We start from the raw sequence: 16,015 nt of genomic DNA on the forward strand, positions 1-16,015 counted from the left end.
TTGGTGTTAATAGATCCACCTCTCTCCCTGTTCTGAAACAATCCTGTAATGGAGATTAAGTCTTCAAACTGAAGACATAGTGTCATCTTCTGTAGTCTTTATTTGTCATCCACAGGAAACAGTTACAACAACTTCCGGATCAATCCCAGCAGTGGACTGGTCATGCGAGGCTTACGGCCCTTGGACAGAGAACGCAATTCCTCCCATGTCCTTGAAGTGGAAGCCTACAATAGTGAACAAGGACCCATGAGGAGCTCTGTTAGGGTAATAATGCCTCTTCAAGATTCCACAAGGCGGCACAGGGAAATTACAATCTTCTGTTGGTTATAGTGGAGCTGGCTATAAGGGTTTCGCTAAATCAGGTTTACAGTTTGGTGAAGATCAGTGGGATATTGCAAAGTGTTTTAGAGTGCATTTTTTTAAAAAAAGTATCAAATGCTGAGCATATAAATGCATAGGTTCCGCAGAGATAATTTTTTTGCAAACTGTTCTTCCAACGGTTAATAACATTTTGAGCACTTGTTCTTTGTTTAATAACTTTGTTCCTCTGAATGAATTAAGTAACAAAGTCAATGCGTAAAGAATTTCTGAAAGCAGCAGATGCATAACACAGTGATATCCCGCAGTTTGAATCAGAAACCTTGAGGTCTGAGGCGGGGACTTAACTTCGTGAGTTATTGTGGACCTGTGTTTACTCAGGCCTATGAACCTCCCCAGATCTAGAAGAGAACAGTGCATTCAGATAACCCATGGGTGGGAAATTGCATCTCCTCCACCCACCATGGGCCAACTTTGACTGGTGGGCAGAGCTCACCCACCTGTCCAAGGAACTGACATCTCAGTGACGCCAGGTGACCCCATTTTTGCATACTGCTTTGGAGACATGTGGGGGAGCTCATCCTCAACATTCACAACAGCTCACCTCCACTTAAAAATGTTGCAGAAGCCTTCATAAATTCCCTGTGCATCCTGTATATTCTGTTGTAGGTTCTGTGGTAGGAGAAACCTTCTAAAATGTGGGGAGTCCAGGTGAAATAGATTTTCTAATAGTTCTTGACCTTACCAAATGTCAGTGGAACTTCATTAGAATCCATTTAATGACAAATAGACTTCTTTTTGACAGCCATTTATGACTCTGCTACACTCGGAATGGAATTTTGTGAGTATGGACACTATCAGGTTTATACCTCTGTTCATAATCTCAAAGGCTTGCTGCAGACAAATGGAATGAGAGAAATCACAAGTGTGTTGGGCAACTTTATCCCAGATCCCCCTGCCCTTATAATTATGCAGCATGGTTTTAGCAATTAACTTGCTGTAGCACGCACAGGATTACCCTGATCCATTTTTTAGGACTTTAAATTCTTCCTAATTAATTAGCTACTGCCATGTTAATATGCAAAAACATCAATTCACCTGCTGGAAATAGACGTTAGGGAGGGTCTAGCGGCTGTCTTGAAAAATGGAATGAAATATAAAAGTTGGGAATTGGGAGGAACAGAGCAAAGAGGCTGGCTTAAATCAGGTCTGGTTTCTAACGATTATGGAAAAGTGAGTGTATAAAATATGGCTGAGGCAGAGTCAAAGTCAGTAAGAGAAATTGTTGAAGGTTTGGCAAACTTTTTAATATATATATAAATGATGCTCGTAATAGCCAAACTGTTCTGGCAAGCAAGATATGGAATGTCTGGTGCCTGCCAACTAACCCCGATGATAGATGGAGCTTTTGATCCTGAACCTCTAGCAAAAATTTATTAGAGAACAAAAATGAAAAAGTATTAATTTATGGTAGCATTATACCATTTCTCTGATAGGGGGCCGTCGATTGTGCTTTTTCTTTCTTTTTGTATTATTTTAATTCTTTTCATTGTTTTCTTTTTGTTACAAATAATCTATATGTACCTACCTGCTTATGAAAAAATAAGTAAGAATTTACAATTTTGAAAGAATGGAAAATTCTACACAGCTTGCCTCAGTTGTACTGCACCAAGATCAGATTCTTATGATACCGGCTGTCTTTCCTTTCCTCTGGGGTGACAGTGCTTGCTGCAGCTAGAGACAAGCTATTCAGTGGCATATTACAGCAATTTGCGGCGCAAAGGAATTTCCCCCTTATGGAGCCTGGGCTTTGCTTTGTTTTTATTCTTTGTTGATTACCTGGAGATATTTGCTTTGCTGATAGCTTCCTGCAGTGCACTTGCTCTCTGCTTGTTACACAGGTTGCTTCTGTTTGTAGTGAAGAGGCATGAGAGACTGGTCATCTATTTCACCATGGAACTGATCTTTGGGTCCAGTAGAACTCCATAATTCTGTGCTGTGGTGTCCACATCAAGACTCCTCTTCCTTATCAAGTGTCTCTGCTTTTTCTCCAGAACGGATTCCAGGCAAATAAATTAACTGCACCTTAACTTTTCCCAGGTCATAGTGTACGTGGAAGATGTCAACGATGAAGTGCCAGTATTTACCCAAAGGCAATATAACCGGCTGGGACTGCGTGAGACTGCTGGGATAGGGACATCTGTTGCAGTTGTTCGGGCAACAGATCGAGACACAGGTACAGAAACTGCATGGAATAGCCATGATTTGTGTTTGTGTCTCTTGCTTGTCAGTGTTGCTTTTATTCATGGTGGAGGAGTACAATTGCTCCTTCTAATGCTGAACTTAAGTGCTGAATACGACAAGTTTGTAGCCAAAATGGGACCGTGCATGTGCAACGGGGAGGTTCAAATATATCCAGGGGAATCCTGAAATACGCTGAAGTGCATATGTTATTTTTTTCCTTATAAGTTGCTGTGTAAGCTTTTAAGCGCCTGTCTGGATTTTTGAACTCTCATCCCTGAGCACTGTGCAATTGATTTGTGGCTTCTTACATGTGTCTTGCACCTTTGACAGTGTTTTTTCTCCCCTTAGGAAACGGAGGCCTTGTGAATTACAAAATCATCTCAGGTTCCGAGGGGAAGTTTGAAATCGACGAGAGCACTGGTCTCATTACCACCATTGACTATCTGGACTACGAGACGAAAACCAGCTATCTGATGAATGTTTCGGCCACAGACCAAGCACCTCCCCATAACCAAGGCTTCTGCAGCGTTTATGTCAGCCTCCTCAACGAACTGGATGAGGCCGTGCAGTTCTCGAATGTCACATATGAAGCAGTGATCACAGAGAACATCCCCCTGGGGTCTGAAGTCCTCCGAGTCCAGGCACGCTCCATCGATAACCTGAACCAGATCACGTACAAGTTTGACCCCAATACAAATCCTCAGGCTCTGTCTTTGTTCAAAATAAATGGCATCACTGTGAGTAGTTTATAGGTGGACCTCCGTCACCTAAGTTCATACTCTGGTGTTGGGAATTCATGTATTCATGTGTGGTTTTTTCCCTTGGCAGGGTGTGATCACAGTCAAAGGACAGGTAGATCGAGAGAAAGGAGATTTTTACACCCTAACTGTTGTTGCAGATGACGGTGGTCCGAAGCTTGACTCAACTGTGGTGAGCTATTTTTGCTGTAACCCTTTGGCTTTGTAGGGTAGGACAGTGTTGAGTTGGCTATTCTTTCCAAGGCTAGGTCCCTGCCGCCACCCAGGAAAAGTTTGTTGTTTCCCCAGGAAAGCTTATACAGTCGTACCTTGGAAGTCGAATGGAATCCATTCCGGAAGTCCGTTTGACTTCCAAAACATTCGGAAACCAAAGCACTGCCTTCGATTGGCTGCAGGAAGTTCCTGCAGCCAATCAGAAGCTGCAGAAGCTGTGTCAGACGTTCGGGTTCCAAAGAGCATTCGCAAACTGGAACACTCACTTCCAGCTTTGTGGCGTTCAGGAGCCAAAATGTTTGACTCGCAAGGCGTTCAACTTCCGAGGTACAAGTGTGTGTGTGTGTGTGTGTGTGTGTGTGTGTGTGTGTGTGTGTGTAAAATTTCTGAATTGTTTTATATTGTCACTGAACACAGTCTTGTCACCTGAGGTGTTTAAATTAACAGTTTTCAGATATGAATTTAGCACCTCTAGCAAAATGCAGGCATTTGCTGTGGCTAGCATTCCTTCCTGGCACCGATTCCCACCGTGATTTATTTATTTATTTATTGACTGAGTTTATATCCCACATTTGGTCCCTAAGCAGCTCAGAGTCACAATGTAAAAACAAAAAAACAAAGCAAAAGCATCTGACACTCTTAAAACAAATGCAGTTAAAAACATTATAAAAGCAGTTACGGTGAAAGACATTCTTGCACCTGGTGATCTTGGGCTTGCCACATTTCATGTTAACATTCATTGCAACTTCCCTCCCTGGGGCAATTAAGAGCTTCTAGGGGCCAAATTCGGGGGGGGGGTGTTGTAGGTTGGAATATATCGCTATTCCTGGACAGACAATTGGTGTTCAATTGGTTGAGAGAATTGGCAACAAAATCGCTGAGGATGCCACATATCTTAGATGATTGAGGGATATTAGCAAAGCAACAATAGCAGAGTTTGGACATGGTTCACCTGTGTTTTCCTTTCATTGCATCTGTGCCTCGTTACATTGCATCTACAGCTGACCTTTCCCAAAGCATTGAATTCAAACTACATTGTTTAAAGGGATTTAAATCTAACAACTGTTTTTCCTCTTCTTTTCCATCCTATTTTGTGCTTCTCTCCAACAGAAGGTAAGAGTGCTTCCCCTCCATTGTGTTTATCCTTCCTTTGTTTGTTGTTGCCTGTGACTCTTTGTTTTGGCTTTCAAGCAAGTACCTGTTGCTATACATTTCCATGTGGGGTGCAAATATAGGGTGCAAAACAGGCAAGCTGAGGAATGCCATTTATTGGATTCCGAAGTGCATGCAAGCTTTAGAATTCCCTAGCATTTTTGAGACAGCTAGTTCTCCGCTATGCAGTTACCTTCACGTTCCAGTTCCAGCATTCTAAATTCTTTTAAAGAAGACAGTTGTTCTATCTTGCCAGGCAGGCCTTGTTCAGTCCATTAAACAAATGACTTGCTGCCCCTAAGAATGTGCACCCAGTCAGAACATAAATGCCTCACAAACTCATTTATGACTCTTCTAAGCAACCCTATCCCCCTAGGATTGAGGATTGAGAATGAAAGGGGAGTGGAGGGAAGGGACATTTTTCTCTCAGATCTTTTCATGTCCATCCAGCCTATTCTGGGTATAATGGAATTTAGAAAGAGTAAATTGGGCTTTGTGGAGACATGAAGTTCTGCAGTCCTCCTCAGTCCCCCAAGTTTTACTTGAAGTGGGACTCAGCCCCCAAAGTCTTAAGTGAGACAACACAGCGATGGAATAGGTGAAGGAATAATAATAATAATAATAATAATAATAATAATAATAATAAAGCACATCTCTGAAGAAAGGTTGGGGAAAAGTTGTGATGTTGTGTTGGAAAAAATGGGCCAAAAGAGAGTCAACAATGGAAGGAATCAAGGTGGCTTAGAGGAGACAGGTTTGGCTGTTCAGGTGGCCACTCATTTCAGCAGCTGCTTGTTCTTGAAGCGGAGAAGCATGCCTCTCCTTTTGATTGATATATTTTTTTTGCAACAAGAATAAGAAATCACCCTAAAACAGGCTTCCTCAACCTCAGCCCTCCTGATGTTTTTGGCCTACAACTCCCATCACCCCTAGCTAGCAGGACCAGTGGTCAGGGATGACGGGGATTGTTGTCTCAAAACATCTGGAGGGCCAAGGTTGAGGAAGCCTGCCCTAAAAGAAGCAGAAAGGGGGCTTCAGCCTCCCTCTAGAAGCAGGCTATGCTGCCTGGCCCTGCAGCTGGAGCCTTTAACCAGGTAAATAAAGACTCATAAATAAAAGCATCTTCCTCTTTTTCTCCTCCTTTTGTGTATTGTGTGTGTGCATGCACAGTTATTTTTAGACATGACAGCATTTCCTTTAGCTAATGACAGAAAACACAGCTTGAATACTATCAGGGTGATTTTGGACTCACGACTGCAGCTGAGGCACATCCATAATAATCTGATCCCTTTACAAAAAAAAAGAGCTGCTGACGAAGGTTCTCACAGCAAAGTGATACTGAGAATATTTTGATGCTGTGTGAGTTGACTAATGTAACTGTGAGCTGGAATTTCCATGTATTTCTGGGCTCCGTGTATTGCTAAATGGGCACATGTGTCAACACCAGTGAGGTGTTGTGCAGAGCCTCTATAATAAATGGGAGGTTTCCACTTCCCTCTGTCAATGTGGTTGTGAAGATTAGAGGAACTTGCTATATTAGAAGTGCCTGAATGCACATGTAGCCTACGACCCAGTCCATGTTTATAGTAAGTCCTGTTGAACAGAGAGGTATTTGCTTCTGAGTAAACTTGAATTAGTTCTTCCAGCCATACAGAAGTGTTAGAGCAGGCATCCCCAAAGTTGGCCCTCCAGATGTTTTGGGACAACAATTCCCATCATCCCTGACCACTGGTCATGTTAGCTAGGGACGATGGGAGTTGTAATCCCAAAACTTCTGGAGGGCCAAGTTTGGGGATTCCTGTGTTAGAGGTACCACCTAGTTCAGTGTTTCCCAAACTTGAGTCCCCAGCTGTTTTGGGACTACAATTCCCATCATCCCTGACCTCTGGTACTGTTAGCTAGGGATGATGGGACTTGTAGTCCAACAAACAGCTGCAGACCCAAGTTTAGGAAACACTGACCTAGTTCTTCAGTTTAAGGCTTTCATCTCTTAAGGTAGACATTATACCTTAGCCTAGGGGGTGAGATAACTCCACCCCATGGGACCATTTAAACCCAGCAAAGGGCCAATTTCGGCCTGTGGTGCAATTTTCCCCAAACCATGCCCACCTGTCATATCTTATATATCAGGTGAGGGACAAGTGGGGACATCACTACCAAGAAACTTTCAGAAGCCTTCAAGTTCTCCTGATTGTTGCTTAGCAAACGAGGCTTGCTGTCAGTGTCATCAGCTGATTGGCAGTGACAGCAAGCCTGCATTGATTTCACAGCACAACAGCGTTCCCCACCAGGACTTCAGTAGTGAAGCTGATCACAGTGGGCTTGCTGTAAACACCTTATAGCAAGCTGCCTGGGATTGGCTGCGCTATTGAGTTCCCAACATCAGGAGTGCAGCTGATGCTTGCCCCAAGCCAGCTTGCTGGAAGTGCCAAACTACTGATTGGCACTTATAGGAAGCCAGCTGCGATTGGCTGTGCTTTGTAGTTCTCCACTGGGCATTGCATAGTGCAGCTGGTGCCTGCCAGGAGTTGTAAGTGCTGAGCAGCTGATCAACACTTACAGCAAGCCGGCTGGGATCTGCACTTATCCAAACCCCAAAGTGGGGCTTGCTCCAAACATAATCATTCCTTTGCAACAGCAGCTTCAATTCAAGATAAATGCAAAGGTCCTTCTGTTTGCTCTGATTATGCAGAAAGTAGGGCTATACTGCATGGACAATGACTATTGCTCAGCCGTTTCATCAACCTCAGAATGGGCTGTTTTGCTTCACCAATATTTTGGGAGTAGCGTGAATTTCTGGGGCGGGAAAAGTGGTCATCATTTTGCCATTTTTCCAGAAAGCCTGTTCTAAGATGTTTTTAAAATGGCTGCCACCAGTAAAAAAATGGATGATACAGAAAGGATGATACTTTTCTAGAATGGATGGATCATTCCTCTAGCAGTTTGTATTCTTTAAGTGTTAAGTATGCTTCCAAGGAATAGGCAGTGCTTCAAGAATCAGTTAAACAATTTGGAGAAATAAAATTGCATGGAACAATTTCACAAAATAATTTCTCCTCAAATTATAAGGTCAATCTAGTGAATTTTTGGCTAAATCACTGTTTCTCCCCAGCTCTAGTACTGGTGTCCGTGAGAGACAGACAGTCAGACAGACAGACAGAGCTCTTACTCATATCTGCATTCTCCATTGGACAGGTTACTATCACCATACTGGATGAGAATGACAACAGCCCACAGTTTGACATTACTTCCGACTCATCTGTGAGCGTAGCAGAGGACAGTTCTGTTGGACGTCGAATTGCTCTGGTTTTGGCAAGGGACCCTGATGCAGGAAGCAACGGGCAGGTAGCAATGATTGTGTGGCTTCAAAATGTACAGTTACTGCGGAGTTAGCAAAAGGGTGTTGAGATGTGGTGGGTTGGTCACATTTTGCTTATTCTAATTTGGTGCTTATGGGATAGCATCAAAATTAAGGAAACACTAGTTTCTGTGTAAGAACTTTGAAGGTGAATGGTAGATAATTGCGTAGTGAGTTAGCAATATACCAAAACTATAATTGGTGAACCCTGTTTTCTTGCCCTAATTGTGATGGCAAATTGGTTTCATTGTTATTGCATACTTCCTGCTTTGGATTAAACTTGTGATCCTTTCCAGGTAGATATATGTGCCCTACGCATTATTCAGAAACAGCAATGTAAGATGCCTCGTAGACTGATGAATAACACCCTGCTCATCAAAGCTTCTGTTGTCTTACATAGGGCATCATCAGAGCACAGAGATATGTTGGGTTCCACAAATAACAGCTCTGAAACAGCTGCATCCTCCATGCCCTTGTAATCAATAAACTTGATTTTATTAAAGGGGAAGCTGACATTTATTTTTTAAAATCTACGGTGTAGGTTCTGGCTAGCGTTGGAGTGCAGGGTTGTTCTCTGAGGGACAAGAAATATTGTAGATTGAGCCACACAGCCATATGTGACATCCAAGCACAAGTATAAAGCACACACACACACACACACACACACACACACACACACACACACATTATCAACTCCCTTCACCTTTAGTTGAGAAAGGCTATCCAGGTGAAATCCATAAAGAACTTTTACTGGGAGTGAGAGGGGACACACCATTTTGCTATTCTCTTGGGCTGCTCTTATCCACTGAAAGACTGTAGCTGATTTCAAGATTTTTGTCGAGGTCAGATGGGATTAGCTGGGCTCATAAGCCTGCCACTGCTAGCGCCTGGGTAGACTGGGGGCACTTGACAAATGTGTAAGGATTTTCTCGGAGACCTTTTTTCCTCACTGTCCTTTCTTGGTGATGGAAAGCTCTGGTGCAACCATTGAGACAGGTGAAATGGCTACTTTATCCTGCCAACAACCCAGTAAGTCTCTCTATAGGCACTGTTTCTCCTTCAGGGCCAATTCACATAGTACCATCTTGAAGGGACTATACAGAAGCAAACTTCTGCTGCTGCCATTGCCAGTTGTCCTGACTGCTATCAGGAGGCAACAGCAAAGTCTTCTGGCTTCAGCAGAGTCCACCTCCGATCCATGAGTCCCACTTCACATCATGGGAGCCCTTTGCCCTTCTGCTTCTTTGAACTGGCTCTTGTAAGGCCCTGATCTTCAGTGGTAGGGTTTCCCTGCCTGCAAGGTGAAATCACTAGCACTAAATATAACTTGGACTCTTAAGATGCAATGGATGGAGCAGATGGCTCTGAAAGATGTTAGGGGAAAAACAATATCTGAAACAAGTTCCTTTGGTGCTGAGAGGCTGCTTGACAGCTGACAGATGGGACAATGGACCTGAAAAAAACAGATGGCAGCGTTCTCACCACCACAATGTACCAAAAGGAAGCCCTCTCTGTATTAAACAGGAAGCACTCTGTGTTTAAGGTGAGGTGTGTTTTTTCTTTAATTTGCTGCCTGAAAAGATCTGCTGTTATGAACCTCCCAAGCAGTTTCAGTCTGAAAAGGTGCTTTCATACGCATCATTCTGAATTTCTAGATCTACTGTTCTCCTATGGAATTTACAAGATCCCCTAAACCTCCCAGCCATCATTGTGATTTTTTAATTTTTTTTTTTGTATATATGAATATCTTTTTACAGGTGACTTTTTCTATAGTATCAGGAAACATAGGCAGGGCATTTGAAATCCACACAACCAACAACACCTATGGAGAAGTGTTTGTGGCCAGACCATTGGACCGGGAAATGATTGAACACTACACTTTAAAGGTAATTTAGTGATGCCCACCATCCAAGTTGCTTGCTGCACAATCACACCGTTTGCCAGATCCAGGCAAGCAGCTTTATATACCAAATGTGATTAGCCAACTTATTGTTGTCTAGACTCTGTAATTGCAGCATCTGCATGTTTACAGTGTGACCAATTATTTCACTTACTGCCTCGATAACACCTGTATAAGGAAAAAAAATTATAATGCATTCCTTGTATTTTGAACTATAAATGTGCTCAGGACAATATATTTTACATTATTTGAATATATTAATAATTGTTCTGAGACACAAATTGGAATTCATTGCCAAAGTAATTGGTTTAGTAAGACTGTAACTCCTGGCGGTTGTTTGCCTCAGAACTGAACTTTACAGCGGCAGGTCCAAAGAGCAATCGCATAGCCTCCAGCTCCAACCTTCCTGTTTTGTTTTGGTTTTTTAACAAAAAAAATATATGTTACTTTGTCCGACTTTGTTTCCAAAGTGGAATTTTATGTACGCAACCATCCTGCTTGGGACAGCAACATTCCCAAGGCCACACAGTCTCCTGTTGCCGTTTTAAGTTGTGTGAAGCTATGTGGCCACCTGTTAAACTTGCCACCAGAGGAAGAGGTGGATCAGCCTACCACTTACATTCTTCTGTTCAAAATGATTCTCTAGTAATACTAATTGCCAAACCAGGCTGTATCCATCACCATCAGACCACACTTAAGATTGTTCACTGCAGTTACTTCTGCTTCTCTAAATTCTCATCTTACATCAAAGTAGAGCTATTTGACAGTCTCTTGTGTTGCGTTGTTCTGTGCATGGTGCTACTAGACATGCTAAGGACTCATATATCTCATACACAACTGAATATTTGGAGAGAAAGTTCCTCAGGAGCAACAGATGAATGGGGGAATGTAGCTCGGGGCTAGGGGAACTTGTTTCTGCCAGGGAACAGGCAACGGTATGTCTGCCAGGCAACGGTATGTCTGGTGGAGCTGACTCAGAAATTAGTATATTAGCCAAATTAACAGAAGTTCATGTCTGAGGGCTCCTGGTTAAGAGACAACTTAGGGCTCCTGGTCAAGAGATAACGGAGCATTCCATGAAAAGTACAAACAGTTATCACATATTATATACATTATTTATACATATAAAATGATGCACATACAGGTTCCATAAAGTAACCAGTAGGTAAATATGTGATTGGGGGTGTGTGGGAGAGATTGGCTTAGCTCATCCAAGAGCTTCATTGCTATGACATGTTTACTTATTTAGGCCATTCTCATTTCAGTTCAGTAACAGGCTTGATCAAGGCTATGAGCTTTTCTCCTGATTATATTGTGCTACATTCCAGATTCAAGCATCTGACAGAGGTGTCCCACCTCGCAGGAAAGAACACACCTTAAGAGTGAATATACTGGATGTTAATGATAACCCACCAGTTATTGCAAATCCATACGGCTACAACGTTAGTGTTAATGAGGTAAGCTTCTCTGCTTGCTGTCTTTCTGTGAAGAGAGTTATTTGTGCACAAGGAAGATCTGGTTCTAACCCCAACAGCCCCTCATATTCTGCAACATATATATATACACTTACTTGAGGATATTATTTGACAATGTGCTTCTGGGTTTAGGCAGCAGAGCCCTGCTTGTTGTGCCATCCAGATTAAATTAATAGACATAAATACTGTTGCCTCTGTCCAACGTGTGGCTTCTCAAACAGGTTGAGAGAACGCTTGATTTTAGGTGAAATAGCCAATCCTCTCAAATTGCTTGTGGGTCCCACACTGAACAACAAGAGCTCCAATAAGAAACCAGTTCTAGTCTATCTGTTGCTGTAGGAAGATGATGTAATAATAATAATTTATTATAATAATTTATTATTTATACTCCGCCCATCTGGTAGTCTTTGCCTAATCCCAAATCCAAATCTAATTTTTATGACACAGTTCCATTTTTAGAGAAGTATGCATAGATATGCCAGACTAATATTCCTTTTTGTGTGTGTGCTCACAGAATGTGGGTGGAGGTACCGCTGTGGCTCAGGTGCGAGCAACTGACAGGGATAGTGGCCTCAACAGTGTCCTCTCCTACTACATCACTCAAGGGAATGAGGAACTGACCTTTCGCATGGACAGAGTGACTGGGGAGATCGCCACCCGCCCTTCCCCTCCAGACCGTGAGAGGCAGCAGTTCTACCAGCTGGTGGTCACTGTGGAGGATGAAGGCAACCCAGCCCTCTCGGTAGGTGGTAATGATGCAATGCCACATTTTGCAATTGGCAATGATCTTGAGAATTACTGAATACACTTATTGTGGGATAAAGGTCCCATGAAAAACTGAGCAGGGTAGACTTGCATAGTTCCATCTAGTTCTGCAATTGGATTATTTTGAAAATGCTGTGTTGTCAGATTCAGTACATGCTCCATATTTAACATTAAGGTCATGCAAACATACGTTATAATTTTAGTGATCCGTCCAGTTATTACAGAGAGTGTATACATTCATGATATCCAGATTGTGTTGCCTCCTAGAACTCAGAGGTAGAGAAGAACAAGTTCTCACACATATATAAATATGCTGGTCAGTTAAATACTGCTTTTATATAGGCACAGTGGTAGAACCTGTTTAAAGTAACTGGAAAGGATTTACACCAGTGATCTACTAACCTTAGAGTTTCTTATCTCTGCTACTCCTACCTACATAGCACCAGGTTTGCAAGATCCTTTCTAGATCCAACCAGAGACCCATCTAACCCAGCATCCTCTTCTCACCCTGCCCTGACCATCTAAGATGCCTATAGGAAGCCCATAGGTGGGACCTACCGTGTTACAGTACTATCCCCCCAGGTCTAGCCTGGGAGGTTTTGCCTCTTGAGGCAAAATCCATCATCTCTTCCTCCATGGGCTGCCTGCTGCCACTTCTTCCATGGGTGCACCTGCACCAGCAGTGGGGCCCAACAGTGGAGGGGGCAGGGGTGGGGTTGTGGCAGAAGCGTGGTGCACCTGCGACAGCAGCAAGGCGCACCTTCAGATGGCAGTGGCAGGATGTGCCCACCATCGTGGTTAGTAGTCATTGACAACTTTTATTTTCCATGGATTTGGCTAATACCCTTTTGAAGCTGTCCCAAGTTGATAGCCATTGCTACAACTTGTGAGAGCCATTTCCCTTGTTCAGCCCAGGCTCTTTGTGAAGCTGCACTTCCTTTTGTCTGTCCTAAATCTCCCAGCATTCAGCTTCAGTGGATGACCCCGGACTCTAGTATTACGAGAGAGGCAGAATCGGTTTAAAAGGTGCCACCTTTTTTATTTTAAGTGCCAACAGGCTGGTTCCACTCCAGTTCAAGGGTTGGTTCCAGATAGGAGAATTTCTGGCTGTTGATTTACCTGGTGACTAATAACTTATCTCAGGTTGACCTGAGATAGCTGCCCTGTTCCATACTAGAATGAGTGTTTATTCGGCTTTAGCTGCTCCTGAAACTCATAATCTGTCGCTTGTCTGTCTAGTTTCTCATGTATTGAAATGCAAGCTGGGAGGCTACTCTATCCAACAGCTATTTTTCCTCCACACCAGAAATGCAAGATGTACAATCCACCATTCACACATGTCCTTGGCTTATTGTGCATTTCTTAATTGTTTTGGGGTTCGTTGTTTTTCTGTGCTGATTTCCACTGGATGATATAACTGAAGAAATGCAAGTCAGTGAAGTAAACACCTGCCTCCCTTACAGTAGATTCGCACATATTTGATACCATGACATCTAGGTTATGTTCTGGTTCTAACTATTATTAATGTTGTGCCTGTGTTCATGGTCTCTAAATTATTTTATGCTTTATGTAATGACAACAGGGAAGTAGCCTACGTGTTTTCATGCTCATAGAATTACAGGAACAAACAAGTTTAGGGAATGTAAATGCAAGCTTCTCCTTTTGAATACTTCCCATTTTCGGCCATTTCTTAGCCACTTTTACCTAATAGAAATTTTCTTTTTCATGTGTATCTCTTTCAAACTAAAACAGGGGTTGTGAGTAATTTCTGTGGTGCATCCACACAGGGTTGTTGTTTTTTAGGGTGAGGAATTTTGAGATTATGTAATCAGTATACTGGATCCAAAAACAGACTGAGAACACCACTAGTCCAAATAGTTTGGCAACACAGTCCATAGCATGTTTAACTGGCAGTATTTTTTACTGTGTTCAGCCTAGAAAATGTACTTAGAAATGTACAGTGTACCATTAAAAGCTGTGTCTTGCAGCAAAACCATATACTACTTTCGCAAGCCCTTTTTCTCCTGCATATGATCTCCAGCACCACAACATGCAACAGCCATTTGGATACAACCTGATGATTCAAATGACTGATATCATTTGAGCCAATATCAATTAATCTTGAGCTCCTGCTTGCTGCCTTTCAGAGAAGGATTCCAGTTATGATAAGCTGATCAGCCTGCTTCATCTTAACCCAAAAATTTATTCCAACCTACACTATTTATCTACAAACATTTAAGGTGGCAAGTACTCCCTTTGACTCAATTTAGTTCTCAGATCAGTTTTGTCAAACTTCACAAAAGATATTGCTGTTTATTGTAAATTTATCCAAACTCTATTTGGAGAAGCACTCGCATGTTATCCAGACGCCACCCGAATAGGTTTTGCTATGCTTTCATGCATCTGCGCAAGTTATCCCAGCACAGTACCAAATACCAAGAATCTGTGCCAGTTTTCCTAGTATACCTTTTGACAATATATCTGACTTCCTAGAGGAATTATAATCTGCCAGGCTAGAGGAGAGTTCTCTTGTCCCATCATACAGTCAGAAAACAGAGTAAATGAACAGGAATTGGTTTGTTTTGGTTGTTAAGATAGTGTGCTATGACTTACAGTGGTGCTGAGAACAGAAAAGCTGCAAATTTTAAAGCATTGAAAGAGGAAACAAAATAAAGGAAGCATGGCAACTTTTTGCACATTTCCCCCCTTCATTTCTAGTGGTTTATTTATTGCTGAGCGAAGTTGTAGTGGTGAACAGCTGCTGAACATTAAGACATGCTAACTTCTTCCCAGAACCTTTTTGGGCTAAGATGAGGAAATTGCTTTAGTCAGCAGTACTAGTTGCATGGTAGAGTGCATTATGCTACACTAATTTTAAACCCTAGGATGTTTAGAAGTGGCATGACTTTTAACAGATTCTGTCGAAGCATCTTTAGTTTCTGGTAGCAGCTTATGAAGTGTACCGTCGCTTCCGCAGCTTTATGTCCATCTCCCATGAGGAATTTTCTCTCCAGAGCCTTCATATCATCTCGTTACCATTCCAAAGGTATAGTCCCAATCTCCGCAGCCTACTCCGTTCCGGAGCCCCGTTCGCATCCTGAATGGAATGTAAGACGTGACGGTGCATCTGCGCATGCGTGGGTCGCGTTTTGCCGCTTCCGCACATGCACGTGATGTCATTTTTTTAGTGTCTGCGCATGCACGAGCAGCGAAACCCGGAAATAACACACTCCGTTACTTCAGGGTTGCCACAAAGTGCAACCCGAATGCGCTCAACCCGAAGCACTTTCAACCCGAGGTATGACTGTATTTAACAGTCGGTGCAAACATGAGGCATTTCTCATTCTTAAAGTGTATACTCTTGTCTTGAGAAAGAAAGAAGAACTAGTGAAAGTTTCATTTGGGACCTTACTGGGATGGGCTGCATCTTGATACTGTGGTCTATGCTATCTTACACTCATACAGTTGTTATTCCCAAATAACAAGGAAACTCCTTCCTTTGAGGTTTTTAAGCAGAGGTTGGACGGTCATCCGTCATGGATGCTTTAGCTGAGGTTCCTGCGTTGCAGCTTGTTGGATTGGTTGACACCTGGGGATCCTTCTGGGTCTGGGATTCTATGAATCACTCAATTCCAATCCACTCTAACTTCATTTTATTTTATGGAAACATCATAACTTCATTAGAAACCTAAATATCAGTGAGTGGGGGGGTCACAGTGCATTGGAGAGGCACATGTTTTGCAGGCAGAGGGGTCCCAGGGTCAGCCAGATAAAAGAGTCAGGTGGCAGGTAATGAGGAAAGCCCTGCTTGAGACCGACTTGCCAGTCCGAA

General features: G+C 42.7%; 1 protein-coding gene across 1 annotated transcript in view; it reads left to right on the top strand.

The window, feature by feature from the left end:
- The window catches only part of CDH23 (cadherin related 23), a 416,648-nt gene that overhangs the window by 320,322 nt on the left and 80,311 nt on the right, over window positions 1-16,015 (top strand). The window contains exons 29-36 of the mRNA XM_081189581.1: window positions 116-264; window positions 2,419-2,554; window positions 2,911-3,299; window positions 3,391-3,492; window positions 7,881-8,030; window positions 9,801-9,929; window positions 11,272-11,400; window positions 11,933-12,160. Coding sequence (XP_081045707.1) covers window positions 116-264; window positions 2,419-2,554; window positions 2,911-3,299; window positions 3,391-3,492; window positions 7,881-8,030; window positions 9,801-9,929; window positions 11,272-11,400; window positions 11,933-12,160 — 1,412 coding nt within the window. The remainder of the gene's footprint in view (window positions 1-115; window positions 265-2,418; window positions 2,555-2,910; window positions 3,300-3,390; window positions 3,493-7,880; window positions 8,031-9,800; window positions 9,930-11,271; window positions 11,401-11,932; window positions 12,161-16,015) is intronic.

This window comes from Podarcis bocagei, assembly GCF_964188305.1.
Source record: "Podarcis bocagei genome assembly, chromosome: 4".
In the NCBI taxonomy this organism is placed as follows: domain Eukaryota; kingdom Metazoa; phylum Chordata; class Lepidosauria; order Squamata; family Lacertidae; genus Podarcis; species Podarcis bocagei.